Consider the following 15,377-nt stretch of genomic DNA (forward strand, 5'->3'; position numbering starts at 1 on the left):
GACTGACAGATTTGTTCTTTCTATGTATTACAGACTAGTTGGATCAGCACACAATTTGCGACTGAACAATTTTAATAATTTCCAAGATTACAATGTCCTTTTAAAACCGTGACAAGAACTGAGTAACCACCTGAAGAATCAGGAACAGCAGAAAGTGTTGATTCCATAGGTAGATGGTTACTCCCACCATTACAGGGAGTCCTCCAATCATTCCCGGTCAAACAGCCCACTGCTTTGGGTTAGTCTGCCACTTGGATGTTGTCCCAGACCCGAACCACATCAGGGTAATCGTTCAGGGAGTCCAGCAGGCGAGAGGTAGCCTCCAGGTACTCCTGGAGCAGCAGAGTGTGGTTGCAGGCCACGTACTCCAGGGCAGCAGACTGTGTGACCAGCCCCAAAGCCTCCAGCGTGTGCCGCACATCCTGCAGCTGCGATGCTTCACAGATAAACTGGGATAGACGAGATGGTGGTGATGTCAGCGACAGCAGTCAAGAAACAACGGCATTCAGATTGAACTGCCGGCTCTGCATCACAAGTGCAACAGATTCCGCTTTTGGAGAGTAACTCTACCTGGAGCAGCGGCCTTTCCTCCTCGTCTTCGGACTCCTGCACGTCCTCGGCCCCCGCCTCGATGGCCAGCTCCAGCGCCCGCTCTGTGGACATGCCCTTCCTCGCTGCAACCACCACTCCTTTTCTCTCAAAACTGTGTCGCGCCCCATCACACAGCATCCCACTGTGGAAGGGGGGAATAAAAAGTGACATCATCATAGCATGCAGCAAATGTGCTAATTATCATGCTAATTAAACAAAAAGTGCAGTACTGTTTGGCAGCAAGGATGACTATAGTTTAAGGTCATACGCCTTCTCTTGGTATAACTTGCCCCAGCCCTTTTTGCTGTAGGTATGATGTTTTTAAAACACCATTCTGATGGACATTGACAGCTGACCCGTGTTTTTGGACCAGGTGCTTGATATGCTGGTGGGTCCGTGTGTTGTTATCTGTTAGAACTTCAATGAGTAACATGGAGCCACCAGGACCCCGGGCCTCATATGTGCACGACGATCCAGCCTTCACTTTCTCCTGCAAGGAAGAAAAGAAATACATGTTATACACAACACACACGCACACATATGTAAAAACTTTATTTAAGTCGACATTTCTGTCCAAAGCATTTAAATGAGCATCATAGAGAAGATGAAAGAGCCCCTGGAAGCAGTTGGGGTTGAGGGCCTTGCTCAAGACCCCAGTGAGGCATCACTCTGCCAGACCTGAGATTACAACCAGTGACCTTTCTATCCTACAGTGACCTTTCTGTCCTAACTCACAGAGGCACACAGAATTATAGACTTTCCCAACTGTATCTTTTGAATGATACAGACCTTACTATAAAATGATAGAACATTCTATTATCATTATATTGTATTTAAGTGACTGTGTCTCCATGTGAATTCCGTGCAGGACTCACCGCCCCTTTGATGGCAGCTTCGATGGTGGCCTTGGGCATGTTCTTACTCCTGCACTGCTCCACCAGGCTGGCTAGCTGTGGATTGAATTCTGGGTTTGACCCTCCCTCTGGTACACAGGAATAGAAAGCACCAAATCAGCTCACAGTCAGGACCCCTAAACTGGACAGAATCTGGCAAAACCTTTTCCCAAAAATTTGAAAAAAAACTTTTCTAAAAGTTTAAATATATTAATTTTCAAAAGCAGAAACAGATTTACCTTTGACTGCAACCCGAATCATCATAACTAATTTCATGAATATCTGACTTCGAATTGTGTCTTTGGGTCCTTTTACGTTTTTTACCTTGGACCATTTATTATGACCTGCACACAGCACTGAGCACTGGTGTACTGTGCGGAGAGACTGGAGGTCCATGTTAGGGCACCGGCCTGATACAGTTTGTTGATGGTGGCCTAGAGGTGGCTGCAAGCAGAAGAAACCCCTGAGCAGAGTAATCCTATGACAGTGCCAGGGTACAAGACCCCTCAACACCACCAAAGTGGCCATAAGTTGGCATCCACTTCTGCAAACAGGAAACGAATAAGAATAATTGGCATTTCAAATGTTACCCATAGGTTATTCTGAACAGAATTCAGTGCTCAGTTATAAACTTAACAATTCTCGATTTATGTATTTCAGAAACACTGACTCATCTTCATTCATCGCCACCGATTCACGATTCACGACATTAACTGTTGTCTTAATCATGCACTTATTAGGTACCTTTCAGATAAAGGACGTGTTATAACCGGGCTATTATTAAAATGAGAACAGAAACAGCTGACAGCGGCATATGCTATAAAGTGAAATCAAAGAAACTGGCATTTATTAATAAAAAAGACATTTTAAATTAGATTTAATTAAAATCCCATTTACGCTGTGATGCTTAATAGTAGCAGTTAGCCAACAACTCAGCAGCAGAGAAAATGACTAAATGTTTCTATTATATTAATGGACTGTTATTAATATAGGCAGCAGAAACAATAACCCGAAAAATGGAACACCTTTAGAATAAAATAAAAAACGATAAAGCTCAAGGACAAACGTAGTCATACTAACTTACATATTTAATGCCAATACCTTTAAGGACATACATGCATCCCCTGTCCGTCGTGTTAGCATTCCGGAAGATACAAATGCGACATTTAAACGGTTCCCCCTAACATTCCACAACGTTAACTTTTCATATGAAATTTGTATAGTAAAGTAAGATCAATGAAAACGACAATATATTTTTTAAAAATTCCAAAATATAAACTGCAATTGTTTTAAAAACTCGTTTATTTAGCACAAAAATCATGTTTAAAAAATTATCAGCAAGGATAGTACGCCACCCACTGGAAGAATATTTTTTCAGTCAGTGAATGGCTGATGAAACCAGTACCGACAGCAACCAGATATTTACAAATCGAAGTAATATTTAACACAATCAAGTTAGTTTGCACACTGGTTTTCGTTTAGTTATGCTATACTCAAAATTCCGTGCGAAGCTTCCTGAATTTTTCTACAGGGATTTTCCACACCTGCTTCACACCTTTTATCTCAGAAACTGCTCACGGTCCATTTAAAAAAAATACTTTTAAACGCTTAAGTACGCTCCGTAAACCCCAACTCAATAACCAAACAGTTAGGCTATAAGATCTTCCTGTTCCACCGTTAACATAGGTCATATGGCAGAAGTAAAATATGATCCGGGAGGACAAAAGGTTCCCTGTCAGGCGCATATGAACAGCAGTGAAATTCCAGGCGTCTTCCTGCTTATACAATACGTCAGGACAATGATATTATACAACAATTTTAATAAGCACGCTGTAACAGATTTAGTTTTATTAGCTTGTAGGCTATCGCAGAAATGTAAACTGTATTTTAAACATGATGCAGTAATGTCACAATTTTTTGGGTGTAAAAAAACCAGAAGACAAAAAACATATTGGAGCCTGTAGATCCTTATATTTATCTTTATTTAAAACACACTTTAGATTGATCATAGAATACAAAAAGCATCAAATAAAAAAGTGAAAATATTAAAATAACAAGGCCACAACATTCATTCACAACTCAAGTTTAAAGAATATTTTCTTGCAGAAAACAATGGCATTGCATTCACATCAGTTTGTCCAGCACAAACCATATATACTCATACAACGTTTTTATTGTTTCTGATACAATGTGGAAAATATGCGTACGTTTGCAGTACTTTCTGGAATAACAAAGTAATACCACTGGAGACTGGGAATTGTCGCAGTTTCAAAACAGATTATAAGGTTATATCTAACAGAAATCAAGTCTAAAATTGTTAAGAAATGAGAGTAATAAGTATGGTCAACGGATGCCTACAAGGTTGGTAAATCTATTTCCTGTGTGTTTTTATAGGACTTCATTATAACATCATAAAATAAAATCATTTGAAATTCATATGTTCTCATTTGCATTTTAAGTTTGATTTGCATCAAACTTAAATATAAGTAACTGCCTAGAGATTTAAGGTACTCTGTTACTTTTAGGAATGCATTCACAATTGAAATGAAATAGCATGTTAAACTGCATGTTAAGTTTGCAGACTTACATCAAACACTGAAACACATCAAAATTGCCAATTTTAAACATGTTAATGAAGCAGAGACTGTATGTTGTTAATAGTAGTTGTGAAATAGGTGAAAAGTTGCATGATCCGCATCACCGTTCTGGTTCAGAAAATGCTTCACGTATTGAAAATAAATTAACAGAAGTGACTATCCTAACATTGTATATCGAAAAGGTTAAGACCTGATTTTGAGGTTCTCCAGATACTCGGAAATTTCCACTTCCATCTATTGGAAATGACCTATGAACTAACAACCATAAACACAAAAACAATTCTGAAAACAGCTCTTAATGAAGACCAGAGTTATGGAATTTAACTGATCCCAGATTCCATTGGTTCAAAAAAAAGAATTACTGTGAATATGTTTCTGCTCATAGTTAATCGTTCTGGTAACTCTGGAAAGGCTGTTCAGTGTACTGGACCAAAAGCTGAACAGCAAGCTTTGCATAAAAATCTCAAGGTGTCAATGTTATTACATTCCTTACTTGCCAGGTCTTCTCTTTGGTATGTTGGGTGAACACAGTGATGAGCTCCTCTGTTACAGAACAGTTCATTGATATCGGCCTCCATGGCCCCATTTAGCTTTCCAGTCCCCTGAGTGAAGCTGTTACACGAGTCATTGATCACTCTCTCTTTTCTTTTGCTGGAGAGTATTGATAAGTCTTCCAGTATCTGGCTACATTTTATTCAGTGACAACACATAAATTGATGAAATAATGACAACACATGTTTTGGAGCTGCAGTACCAGAACAGGTCTTCCTGAGTTCTGCTGTGATCTCGGAGGTAGAAAGGAATCTTGTTTTTCCCCTGACGGCCATCACAATATGATGAGTGCTCTGTTTTCAGGTCTGCCTGGTTGCTGGATGCACCAGGATATTCTAATGCCAGTATTAATGGAGCAAAAGAGGACAGAATATGGTCTAAGAAAGTTTTAGGTGGAATAAAATTGGAGATTTACTGTTTAACTCACTGTATTAAGTCTGTATCAGTCAATACGCATCTAAGATTTGTGGGATTAAAAAAACTCTTCTATTTAACATAAAGAGCAGTGTGTCGACTACCTTCATAGCTAAGTAACATAGAAATATGCTAACATGAATATCAGCACAGACCACAGAAATGTGTTATACGTGTCTTGTAAGCATAAGCTACTGCAACACAAAAAGTCACGATTGCAATTTGTGTCCTCAACAAAAATAGCACTAGATTGTCCCAATAAACTCTTCCATTCATCAATCATGTGAATCCACCAAAGACCCCAAACTGACACTAGTCATAGGCATACTGTAAGTGAATCTTAAAATGTATGCAAATTCATGGCAGAAAAGAAAAATGAGGCTTTCCCATGTGACTAAATACGTACACACAAAAGCTGATGTAAAACACACATCAGACATTTCAGCTTCCCTCACACATGATGCTGTGAAATTAGCATTACATAGCATACAACAGAAGACAAGACTGTGTCCTGTAATTTTGGTGAGAAACATCAAAATGATTGTCTGCAAGGCTACATCGATTATCAATAATGAATATCAATAAGGCCTTGCTTATTGTTCAAGTATTTTAACAACATATGTAAGGGAAAAAGACAAAAAATAGGCAAAAATTAAATAAAAGTTGTATCATAATTGTGCTGAAATAAACATGAATGTAATTGTTCCCACACAAAAGCTGTAATTAATGAGCAAACAACATTGCTAATAATGCTAATAATTAAAATTACTTGCTCAACATAAAGTTGATCACACTTAAATCTATCATTTAAGCTAACAGCAAAATGAAGTAATTAGCTCATTCACATTGTATTTGGGAGCTAAGCAGAGTAAAAAATCAAAAATAAAATGCTTTGAAGAAATAAAACACCAGCATCTTTTACCAGATGCTTTAAGTGACGCTGCAGCTGTGGGAGAGTGTAAGTGGAGCAGGTCATAGCATAAGAAGTGTGCAATCTGTGTTGGAAGCCCAGGTGTGTGTGGGGGGTGGGGGGGTAGCATGGTCAGGCTTCCTTGGTGTCGGACTCCTTGGAAGCCCACTGCTCCTTGTACTGCCGGCGACCAAAGCCCTCGTCGTAATTCCCCTTGCTCTTGAAGAGCTGCTGGAAGTGCGGCTTGCAGTAAAACTCACCCGCCAAAGCCGCGTAGGAGCCAAGGCTGCAAGGGGAGAAGATGGAAAACCATCAGCGCTCCACCACAGCTACAGCACATGGTTAAATAACGTGTCTCAAGCTTTACTGCTATGGTATTCAAACTCACAGTGGTGACCCCAGAAACTAAGCTTATTCTTATTCCTGAATCCGAATGTTTGTTTGTTTTTTAATCCCTGTTTTGAGACCTCTAGGACCCCTTCTGTCAATAGTGTAGCTTTAACGGAGACAAACCCTTACAGAAGCAGGCACTGAACATGCTGACAACATGCTGTGTCGAGCAGGCACAGCACTTCTGCGCCATCAAGTGACACATCTTTTACCTGAGTTTGGTTTTGCAGTGTTTGCAGCAGAAACAAGCAGCATGAAAGACCCGCGTGTCCGCCATCAGCCTCTCCATGGGGTAGACCGTCTTCCCGCAGGATGAGCACAATTCCCTCTGCGTATTAAAACTGTAGGCCTACACCAAATAGGGGTACATGTCACTTTGGCGATGGACTGAAGTGAATTATGATCATCTGCCATTGTTATACCAATGACATAATAGCTGCTCAGATGACTTCTTCCAGATGTTTGTTGAGCACAGTGGGATAGTAGAGGGACAGGCAGAAACAGCAGAAAACCAAGGTCTAGTAGAGAAATAGCCTCACCTTGCTTCGCTGTACAGGTTTGTCATCTGGGGTGGTGCTGCTATCCTGCAATTAGCACAGAACAATCATTAGGATGCTGGGGAGTCATGAAGCTTGTTTTATATCTCTCACAATGCAAGAAAAACATTTTTGCCCAATAGATCGCTTTCTTTTTCGTTTGTCACATGAAAATTGGGCATGAAAAAACATTCCATTTCCTCAGCTTTTTACTGTTTGTTGAGTCTCTCGATCGCTTAGGTGGTCAGGTGACAAGCCCTTCATCGCCTCTGAAAGCCTCACCCCAGACCGTGTCCCTCACCTTGTGTTATTTCCTCTCCTCTGAATTGTTAAACCCCAAAAAGTCCCTACTCTATCCTCTCACCCCCATGTTGATCTGGTTGTCATCCTGAGTAGCGAAAGTATTACAATAAGCAATAACAAAACGAAAGAAAAAAGCTAAGTATTTCTATAACTGAAGTTATTTTGATAGCAGTGGATAATTTTCTTTCCTGAAAGAAGCTTTGGTGTCAGGTAGCTGTGAGTCGTCTTAGAGTTTTCACTTCTTTAATCCGCCTCTCCATGTATATTCTCCGATTACCCTGGTACATGGGGATTCTCCTTTAATATTCTTCTTAAAATTCTTATTTTTCGAAAATTAGTTGAAGTTGAAATATCAGTCATGTGCATCACATAAGATGACTTTCTATATTCATTACTGTTAACAGGCATCCAAGTCTCAAGCTGATTTCATTGCTCGGTGTCTAGCCAGTTACTAGAAGATGCCTGGCAATTCTCAAGCAGCATTGTGCTTCTCACCAAGGTTGTTTGGTGCACTGGGTGGCCGGTGCTGTGTGTGTCTGTGGATGTCTGACTCAGTTTTGGGTGTATCTAACAACTGTTCCACGTCTCGATGCTGTTCTATCCTGGTTTACATCAAAGCCTTTTCTCCATGAATTCTGTCATTGATAGTGAGCAGACAGTAATGCTGCCCAATTCCCATTGTTAAAGACTTTGCCTGGTATTGATTTACATTCTACTTATTTAGCAGAAGCTTTTATCCAAGGCAAGCAGGGTCAGCCGAACCCTGGAGCGGACGGGGTAAAGGGTCTTTGCTCAAGGGTCCAAATGTGCCATCAGTCTGCCAGAAGCATGATTAGAACCAGCAACCTTCTGAATCTGGGCATAGAGTCTTAACCTACTGAGCCACACACCAGCCAGGATTGGCTTTACTCTTAAGAAACCTCTACCTCACACAGGGACCCACTCCTCGTATAATAAATATGTACACTGTTACTGTGGCTGCATGTCCTTCTTAATACTCTTGCCTTACATAGGAGGGTTTATAATTTTTTAAAGAACCAAGCTGACCTTTTCCATTCCGTCTTTGGCTGTGCAGGAACACATCAGCAATGAAACGGTGGGCCAGGCACTGAGAGCATCAACCCTTAAGCTTTTTATGTAATACAGCAACTACTGTATATCAACATCAGGTATGTAACGGTACACAAAAGTCACGGTTCAGTATGTACCTCCGTTTTGAAGTCACGGATCGGTGTGTTTTCAGTACAGAGGGGGTAAAACTAACTGTATTGTATTCACATTAGCAGCTTTCAGCTTCATATTAGAACGCTGCAACACAAGTATTCTCTCATCAAAAATACAAAGTATAACAAAATAAATATCCATTATGGTGCAGCAGTTGAAGATCTTCAAGTACTAGTTTGTCTGTGTTCGCCGTAACTATGCACCCATGCGTAGCAGCACAGCTTCCTTCAACCCTTTCCGAATGTGACTTTGGGGAAACACACAAAGATGGAAAGGCTCCCCATTTACCACATTCGTTCAGTACATATGTGTACTGAACCGTAATACTGAGCACCGTTACACCCCTAATCAGCATTGAGGTATATTAATAAAATATAATTTTGCGATTCCTGAGTACTAATAACACACCTTTGGTTTTCTGCTGGTTCACACAGCTTGTCCCCATTAACAATGATGTGTTAAAGTAGTATTGGCAAGCTGCAGATGTGGGACTGATCTGTCAACTGATTGGCTGCTCCTCCAAGGGGACACAATAAGAGTGTGCAGGCATTAGAGGTGATTTTCATTCCTTCCAGTATATTAATCTTTCTATTAGTCCCCTAAGCCTTATGGCATTGTGGTTCAGTGGGCAGTGTTGTTGCCTAGACCTCAAAGGTTATGGATTAGGGCTGGTGTTCTTGACCCATCCATGCATGTGAGGAGGCTGCATGTTCTCTCCGTGTTTAATGGCTTTCTCAAGGTACTCTCCCTTCCTCCTTTTGGGTCAATTTGCATCCCAGTATTCAGAGTGTTCCCCTGCCATATACCCTTTGGCTACTGGGTACAGGACCCAAACATTCCCCATGACGCTAAAGTGAAGAAGCAGTTTAAACACAGTACTGATTATTCTTTTGACAGAAGTCCATTTCCTCGTCAATAATTAATTATGTTCAGTGCTTTCAGAAAGGCTCTACATTACAATACAATGCCACAATGTAAAATGGTAGATCAGCTGTTTGGCATGCTGTTGTTGTTTATTTCTTAAATTTGTTCTTGAGAAAGGTTCTAAGAAATGTCTGTTCTTAAACCACAGAACTGTTCGCAAATGTGTTCTTGTAATGATGAATCCCATTGTTCTCATAAACTGAAAGCGCATGCCAGTGTTTCCTATTTCGCATAAGTTAACACCCCGCCAGTCCCCATAAAAGGGCATGAGACTGTAGTGCCATGTGCAGACACAGAAATTAAGAAGAAAAGTTGAGAGAGAAGTTAAGAATGTCCAAACATAAGAAAAACTTCAATACTGTAGCTCTAAAGTGGAGGTGCTGCTGTAGCAGGTGAACAGCAAACAAGCCGTCATATTTAGCACCATCAGTGATGGATATAAAACAACAACAATAATAAAATAGTTAAATAATTACTGATCATTAAAATTGCAATAAATTATTCAAAATACTAAAAATTATTAAAACATTATTTTAATTTAAATCCTATAGTATGTACAATAGAACTGTACAACTGAAGAAATCACAATTATTTTCCACAAACTTATCAGCCCTCAAATACGTGTAAGTGTGCTATTGATTGTGTGTAGATTCTGTTCTTTCATAAAAAAACAAATCCCAAATAAGAAAACATTGATGAATATCAGAAAAACTGCGTAAAACTGCATAAGTGGGTTTTAAGAGGAAACATCTTCTTAAGAACGGCTACTAAATAATGCCCATTGTTAGTCGCTAAAATATGCAGCCTGAAAATATGAGTCAGTATAGCTTCATATGCACATGCAAAGTGCGGTTGCACAGGGCACTCTGAAGGTGGGGTTAGGGTTATTTAAGTACACGTGGTACACTTCTGCACTTAATGCATTAGCTTGAAAGTGAACAGAACATTTACATTATGAACTTTAAACCAATGAAAATGGTTAAAGTGGCTGAATTGTAACCAAGCACTGAAAGGAAGGGATGCTAGGGCTGGGTGATATGGCAAAATGTTTTATCATTATTTATTTCATATAAAATTATATTGATAATTGTCATGATACAATTCAAGTAAATTCAATATTCCATTTTTGCTTAAAACTGTTAGAATTGGCCTTAAACAGATTCAGAACATGAAAGTGGAGACAAATTGAATGGACTGCAAACTGAGCTCAAACTTTAATAAAACATCACAAAAATAAACTTTTTTTATCGTAAGACATAACACTAGAAAATGCCAACAGTACGTTTTGTTGCAAGGATTTTTCCTCTGACTGCTTTGCTGTTTAGTACAGGGGAGGAATTCACTAGGTCTGGGACATATACCCTCAAAATGGTATTACAATATTTACAGAGATTTTCACAATATCGATATTTACAGTATCACAATATTACAGATTTCAAATGTAGAAAAAAAGTAAAATATGAAAGGTGATTTTGAGTTTTTTCTGATAACGATGACCAAATTGTTTTACTAATAGTTATGAAGCGTGTTACGGGTATAATGATAAATAATGCCAACAACATCATACCTTGATGGAATTTGCATTAAAATAGTGTATTATAACTGTCAATGTTGCAAGAAGATGAGAGTGTAGGCAATAACAAATTAATTATAATATGAATGTTCGTGATTGCAGTACGATATTTTACCAATATATTGCCCAGCAATAAGGGACCCTTATCAAATTGCTCTGAAAAAGCGACACACATGACAAATCAGCTCCATCTTCGCCTGTCCTCAGCACAATGGTCTGATGGGCTGTGTCTGCAATTATAAAGCTGCATGGAGATTAGGACAGGGTGTGGGGCTAGGTGGAGTTTGTATATAGTGGCCTACTGGACCGAGTCAGGCAGGCAGGCCACAGTCTGTGGACAAACAGTAACACCAGAGAGAGAGAGGGAGAAACTACACTCAGTGATGTGTATCAGCATCACTCAGCCCAGTGTGACGCTTCAGCTAACGGAAGGCCTCCATATTACTGCAATTATTCCCCCAACTGTCCCCTTCTATGGCCCAATCACGCCTAAAGTACAGCTTCAGTCCTTTTTAAAAGCTTCTACCATTCTCTTTGGTCTTGTGTAAGCCAAACCATTCACCCCCACAACTTCAACCATACTCCCCCCACCTCCACCAGGGTCACTCCAGGGCGGTTTTGGTGAAATGATAATATGATATACAACAAATAAAATGCAAACAAGATACCCAGCCAGAAGGAAGCTCGCTTTCATTCATACGAGGAACCCTTTATTCACCCTTGTTATTCTTATAAGGTTCATAACTCTCATTCAAAGCCCAAAGACCCCAGAAAAAATCAACATAATGTATAAGTTCATTCAAGATATTAAGACTCAGGCTCAACACTGTATTTCCACAAAGCTATTGTTAGGTGTGCATTTACTTGTAAGAATGTCCATGTGTATTGGAATGAAACCATGAAAATCAACACCCTGTAAATGTAAAATGAGTGTAGCAAACACAGATCTACAGAAAGCAATTTTCTACATCTGTATCTCAGAAGTCTCCAGTTCTCATAATTAGTGGATATGTGCATTTTTTTTACCTCAGTAGCAAGACCTTGGAACTCAGCAACTTGAAAATACATCTTTTTTAATCAAAAGAACAGTAAGTGTTGACAAAACCGCAATTTCAGCAACGTGTACGTTATTTGCGAAACCGGACATGGATGCACATCAAAACATGAAATGAATAAGATCTGCTTTGACGTGACCCTGTCGTTGGCTCCTGAGAACGTGCTCGCTAAAAAATAGGGGTGTTCACCAGCATCTCCCCATTTTCTTTGCCTTATTTGTGCAGTGACACATATCACTCCTGTCACATGCCCATACTTAGAGGCAACTGGTGGCTCTGATAACACATCAGACTTCCTGTGAGGCTCCCTGGTGCCCTAACAGGAAGTGGGGAGCAGGCATGCACTTGCACAGTACAGACCATGAAAGAACCATAAACTGATTATCCTTCTGAACGAAAAATGGTTGCTTGTTCAGAAATGAGCACCAGGCAGAGGATAGTTAAAGACACAGACTGGTATAATCCTGGCACTTTCTAGTCCTCCATTTCAAAATTCTAGCATCTTAGGGGTCCATAAGTCTCACCCACTATCTTGCAGACATTACAGCACCACAATGAGAACATACTGTGTGGACAAGGTCTCCAAGCTTGTTCGGGTTGACCTCAGCAATGTTGAGGGGCAATGCTATACCTTTAAGTTAAACAATGAACTGAACAGTGCAACGACACTTAGCAGTGACACAATTTTACAGACTCTACTCATAATTCCTTGCAGGCTTTGTGTCCGCCTTCCTCATTGTCAGCCCTCTACATACCAAGCTGTATCATAAGCCCCCACAATACGAGCATATGAAATTACAGTACGGGCATCATCAACTAGCGGAAAATACTTTTCCAGCATTCAGTATTGATTATGTCTGCATAATGGCCAATGCTGCTGAATCCCACTTCTGCTGTATGTATGCATATGTGAGTTTTGTACTAGAGTCTAAAAATCTGCAGTTAGGCACACATGTGCCCTGCAATGGACTGGAATCCTGTGCAGGGTACACCTCAGCCTTGTGCTGCCTGGGATAGCGCCCACCCCCCCCCCCCCCCCCAGGGATTCCAGCAAACACAGTTCGAAGATCGATGGCTGAAGGGACTTAAGTCACAGCATGGCTTTAGAAGTGGGATCGACATTGACTGAAATTGGCTGAAATTCAATGAACCTTCACCACTCATCAAAGTCGGCCTTCAACCTTGGGTTTCCTGGTCCATTAAACTGCATGCTAAGAGCGCCATGTGAAAGAAAGCAAATTTCTAGACCACACTAGGAAGTCAGTGTCTTTCATTAGAAGCCTCTCTCTCATTTTCTCTTCCAGGAAAATGCATGTAAGCAGGGAAGAAATTCCTCCCAAAAAGGGAATTACGGACATGAACAAGAAGACATTGGCTTGTAGTATAAAGTCTCAATTTCAGCATGCAGCACCGTGGAGGCCTTGGTCCATCTCGGTGTAGTGCTACATGTAAGAAGACTGAGGCATCCTCATAGTGAGGACATCTGGCTTAAGAAAGATGATACCTTTAACTATATTACACTTTATCATGAAATTATATTCAATGCCACAAATTACAAGTTCCACAGTGCAAAAGATGGCACGTCTAGTACACTAAACAGTTTACCGTACAAACCAAGCCTGTCTCTTTGTCCCATCAGACCGTGTGCATCAGGTTGTATGATGCTTTTCTTTTTGTTTAATTTCTGCCCCTGTGTGAACTGGACAGCTGTGCACATACTTTTCATCTGAAGATACCAGAGGTCAGAGCAGCCAGGCCCCACCTGCAAATAGCCGGAGATGGAGAAGGAAGCTCACCCTGTAGCTCGACACCCCTATAGCCATGGCGACAGCTCACGTTTCCCTGTATCAATGATCTTTAATGTGACTCATCAGCCGATTTACATGTGCCAGAATGGAATGCAATGAGCAAATACAAACAGCTGCAGTGAAAGCACAATCACGGGCAAAGTCGCGCAGAACTGCAGCTCCCTGACAGGAGAACTGACAGTGTTTTGCATTTATTTAGACTCAATAGAAATATGACTTCTTACGCTACAAGAAGGTCAACTCTGCCAACTACAGAGCTATGGATGTGGCCCCCGAAAGCTTTCCCCGTGTTCATGTGGGGCTTCCCTAATTTAACAGGATGGTGTTTTGGTGAGCGGGTGACTGCAAGCTGTCCTTATTGCTTGGATATCGACTGGCGTCTTATATAGATTGTTCATCATCACGTGCAATTCTTTCCAGAACAGACTCCGTACCCGGTCCCAGGTGGGTAAACAGTCACTTAAAACTGGGTTGTTGGTCAAGCTGTTAGAATGTAAACACTGAACAAATAAGGACAATGATAATTATGTGACAGAAACCAGATTTCCAGAATTCTGAAAAAATCTATATGAAAGTCAAACCAGAACACAATAACAATATATTTTTCAGGTTTCAAGAGCCAGGCATTGTCTTTATACATAGTCACAAAAAACAACCACAGAATAAAGTGACTTCTCAACATGTATATCCAAACCGTATGCCAGTTATACTGTGACTAAGATCTGTATCTGAATGTCTACAGTTAAAGGATAATGGTTATCCCACGTCCTTAGAACCAGACAGATGGTAAACATATAAACTTCAATATACATCCATCTGTTCATCTATCGATTTTCGTATTGTGAGGTATATATAATTAGGGTGATAGATATTCATAAAATTATAAATTGAATAGTCTGATTAAATGGAATCGAGCAATTGAATAATGAACATACCATAAAAAATATCATCGAAAGGTTGCCTTAAGTCTAAGAATTACCAAGCTTATTTAAAAAAAATCTATTTAAGGAACATACGCTGGAACAAACAATCAGTTTAAGTATATTTACATTAAATAAAATAACGTTCCTGCGGCATCAACCGTCTTGTTTAAAACGTAAGTTGATTAATATTTCAGCGCCTTTTAAAACGAATTACTATAATCAGTAGAAAAAACAGGGATCCATCCAACAGTTATCGCTGCTTGGACCGCTAGTAAATTACCGGTACCCAACTAACACCATTATTACCATTAAGGCGGGGACGCACATTTGCTGGCTGTACAGAAATGAACTTACCATTTGCTTATTCTTGTTAGCTGATTGAAATGACTGGAGGAATCAGCTGCTGTGCTTCCGTATTCTGAAAACTCTTGAACCTCTGCAACGAGTTTTAATTCACTTCAAGGCAGTTGACTTCCGGGACTTGCCTTTTCTACTTAGGTTTTCGCTTTTTTTCTCCTTTTCACCAGGAGGATGTTGCATATGCCATTGCCCACTAAACCGCCGCTTTTTTCTCCTCCCTCGCTCTCACGGTGCCGATTCTCTACAGAAACGAAAACAGGTTTTTTTTCTTTAAAATTAAAGTGCAGTTCTTTGTGTAAAATGTAAATGTAAAATGTCTTGAAT

At 40.1% G+C, this 15,377-nt stretch overlaps 2 protein-coding genes across 4 annotated transcripts; both read right to left on the reverse strand.

Annotated features, from left to right (window-relative positions):
• Positions 1 to 54: 54 nt before the first annotated feature.
• On the reverse strand, positions 55 to 2,683 carry LOC125742257 (translational activator of cytochrome c oxidase 1). Of its 3 annotated transcripts, none has more exons than XM_049014103.1 (6): positions 2,586 to 2,683; positions 1,724 to 2,028; positions 1,467 to 1,573; positions 948 to 1,081; positions 571 to 733; positions 55 to 449 (listed from the first exon to the last, which is right to left on the reverse strand). In XM_049014103.1, exons 2-6 carry the CDS (start codon positions 2,010 to 2,012, stop codon positions 240 to 242), a joined length of 903 nt encoding a protein of 300 aa, XP_048870060.1. In that variant the 5' UTR covers positions 2,013 to 2,028; positions 2,586 to 2,683; the 3' UTR covers positions 55 to 239. The 3 variants fall into 3 exon arrangements, with proteins under 3 accessions (XP_048870060.1, XP_048870061.1, XP_048870059.1); XM_049014104.1 differs by having other exon boundaries at positions 1,809 to 2,028; positions 2,569 to 2,655; XM_049014102.1 differs by having other exon boundaries at positions 2,569 to 2,655.
• Positions 2,684 to 3,449: 766 nt separating this feature from the next.
• On the reverse strand, positions 3,450 to 15,199 carry LOC125742860 (LIM domain-containing protein 2-like). The gene is made up of 4 exons (XM_049015267.1): positions 15,048 to 15,199; positions 6,887 to 6,931; positions 6,560 to 6,696; positions 3,450 to 6,243 (listed from the first exon to the last, which is right to left on the reverse strand). The coding sequence occupies exons 1-4, from the start codon at positions 15,048 to 15,050 to the stop codon at positions 6,090 to 6,092; spliced, it is 339 nt and encodes a 112-aa protein (XP_048871224.1). The 5' UTR covers positions 15,051 to 15,199; the 3' UTR covers positions 3,450 to 6,089.
• Between the last annotated feature and the right edge of the window lie 178 nt (positions 15,200 to 15,377).

Source organism: Brienomyrus brachyistius, chromosome 5 (assembly GCF_023856365.1).
Source record: "Brienomyrus brachyistius isolate T26 chromosome 5, BBRACH_0.4, whole genome shotgun sequence".
NCBI classification, from domain to species: domain Eukaryota; kingdom Metazoa; phylum Chordata; class Actinopteri; order Osteoglossiformes; family Mormyridae; genus Brienomyrus; species Brienomyrus brachyistius.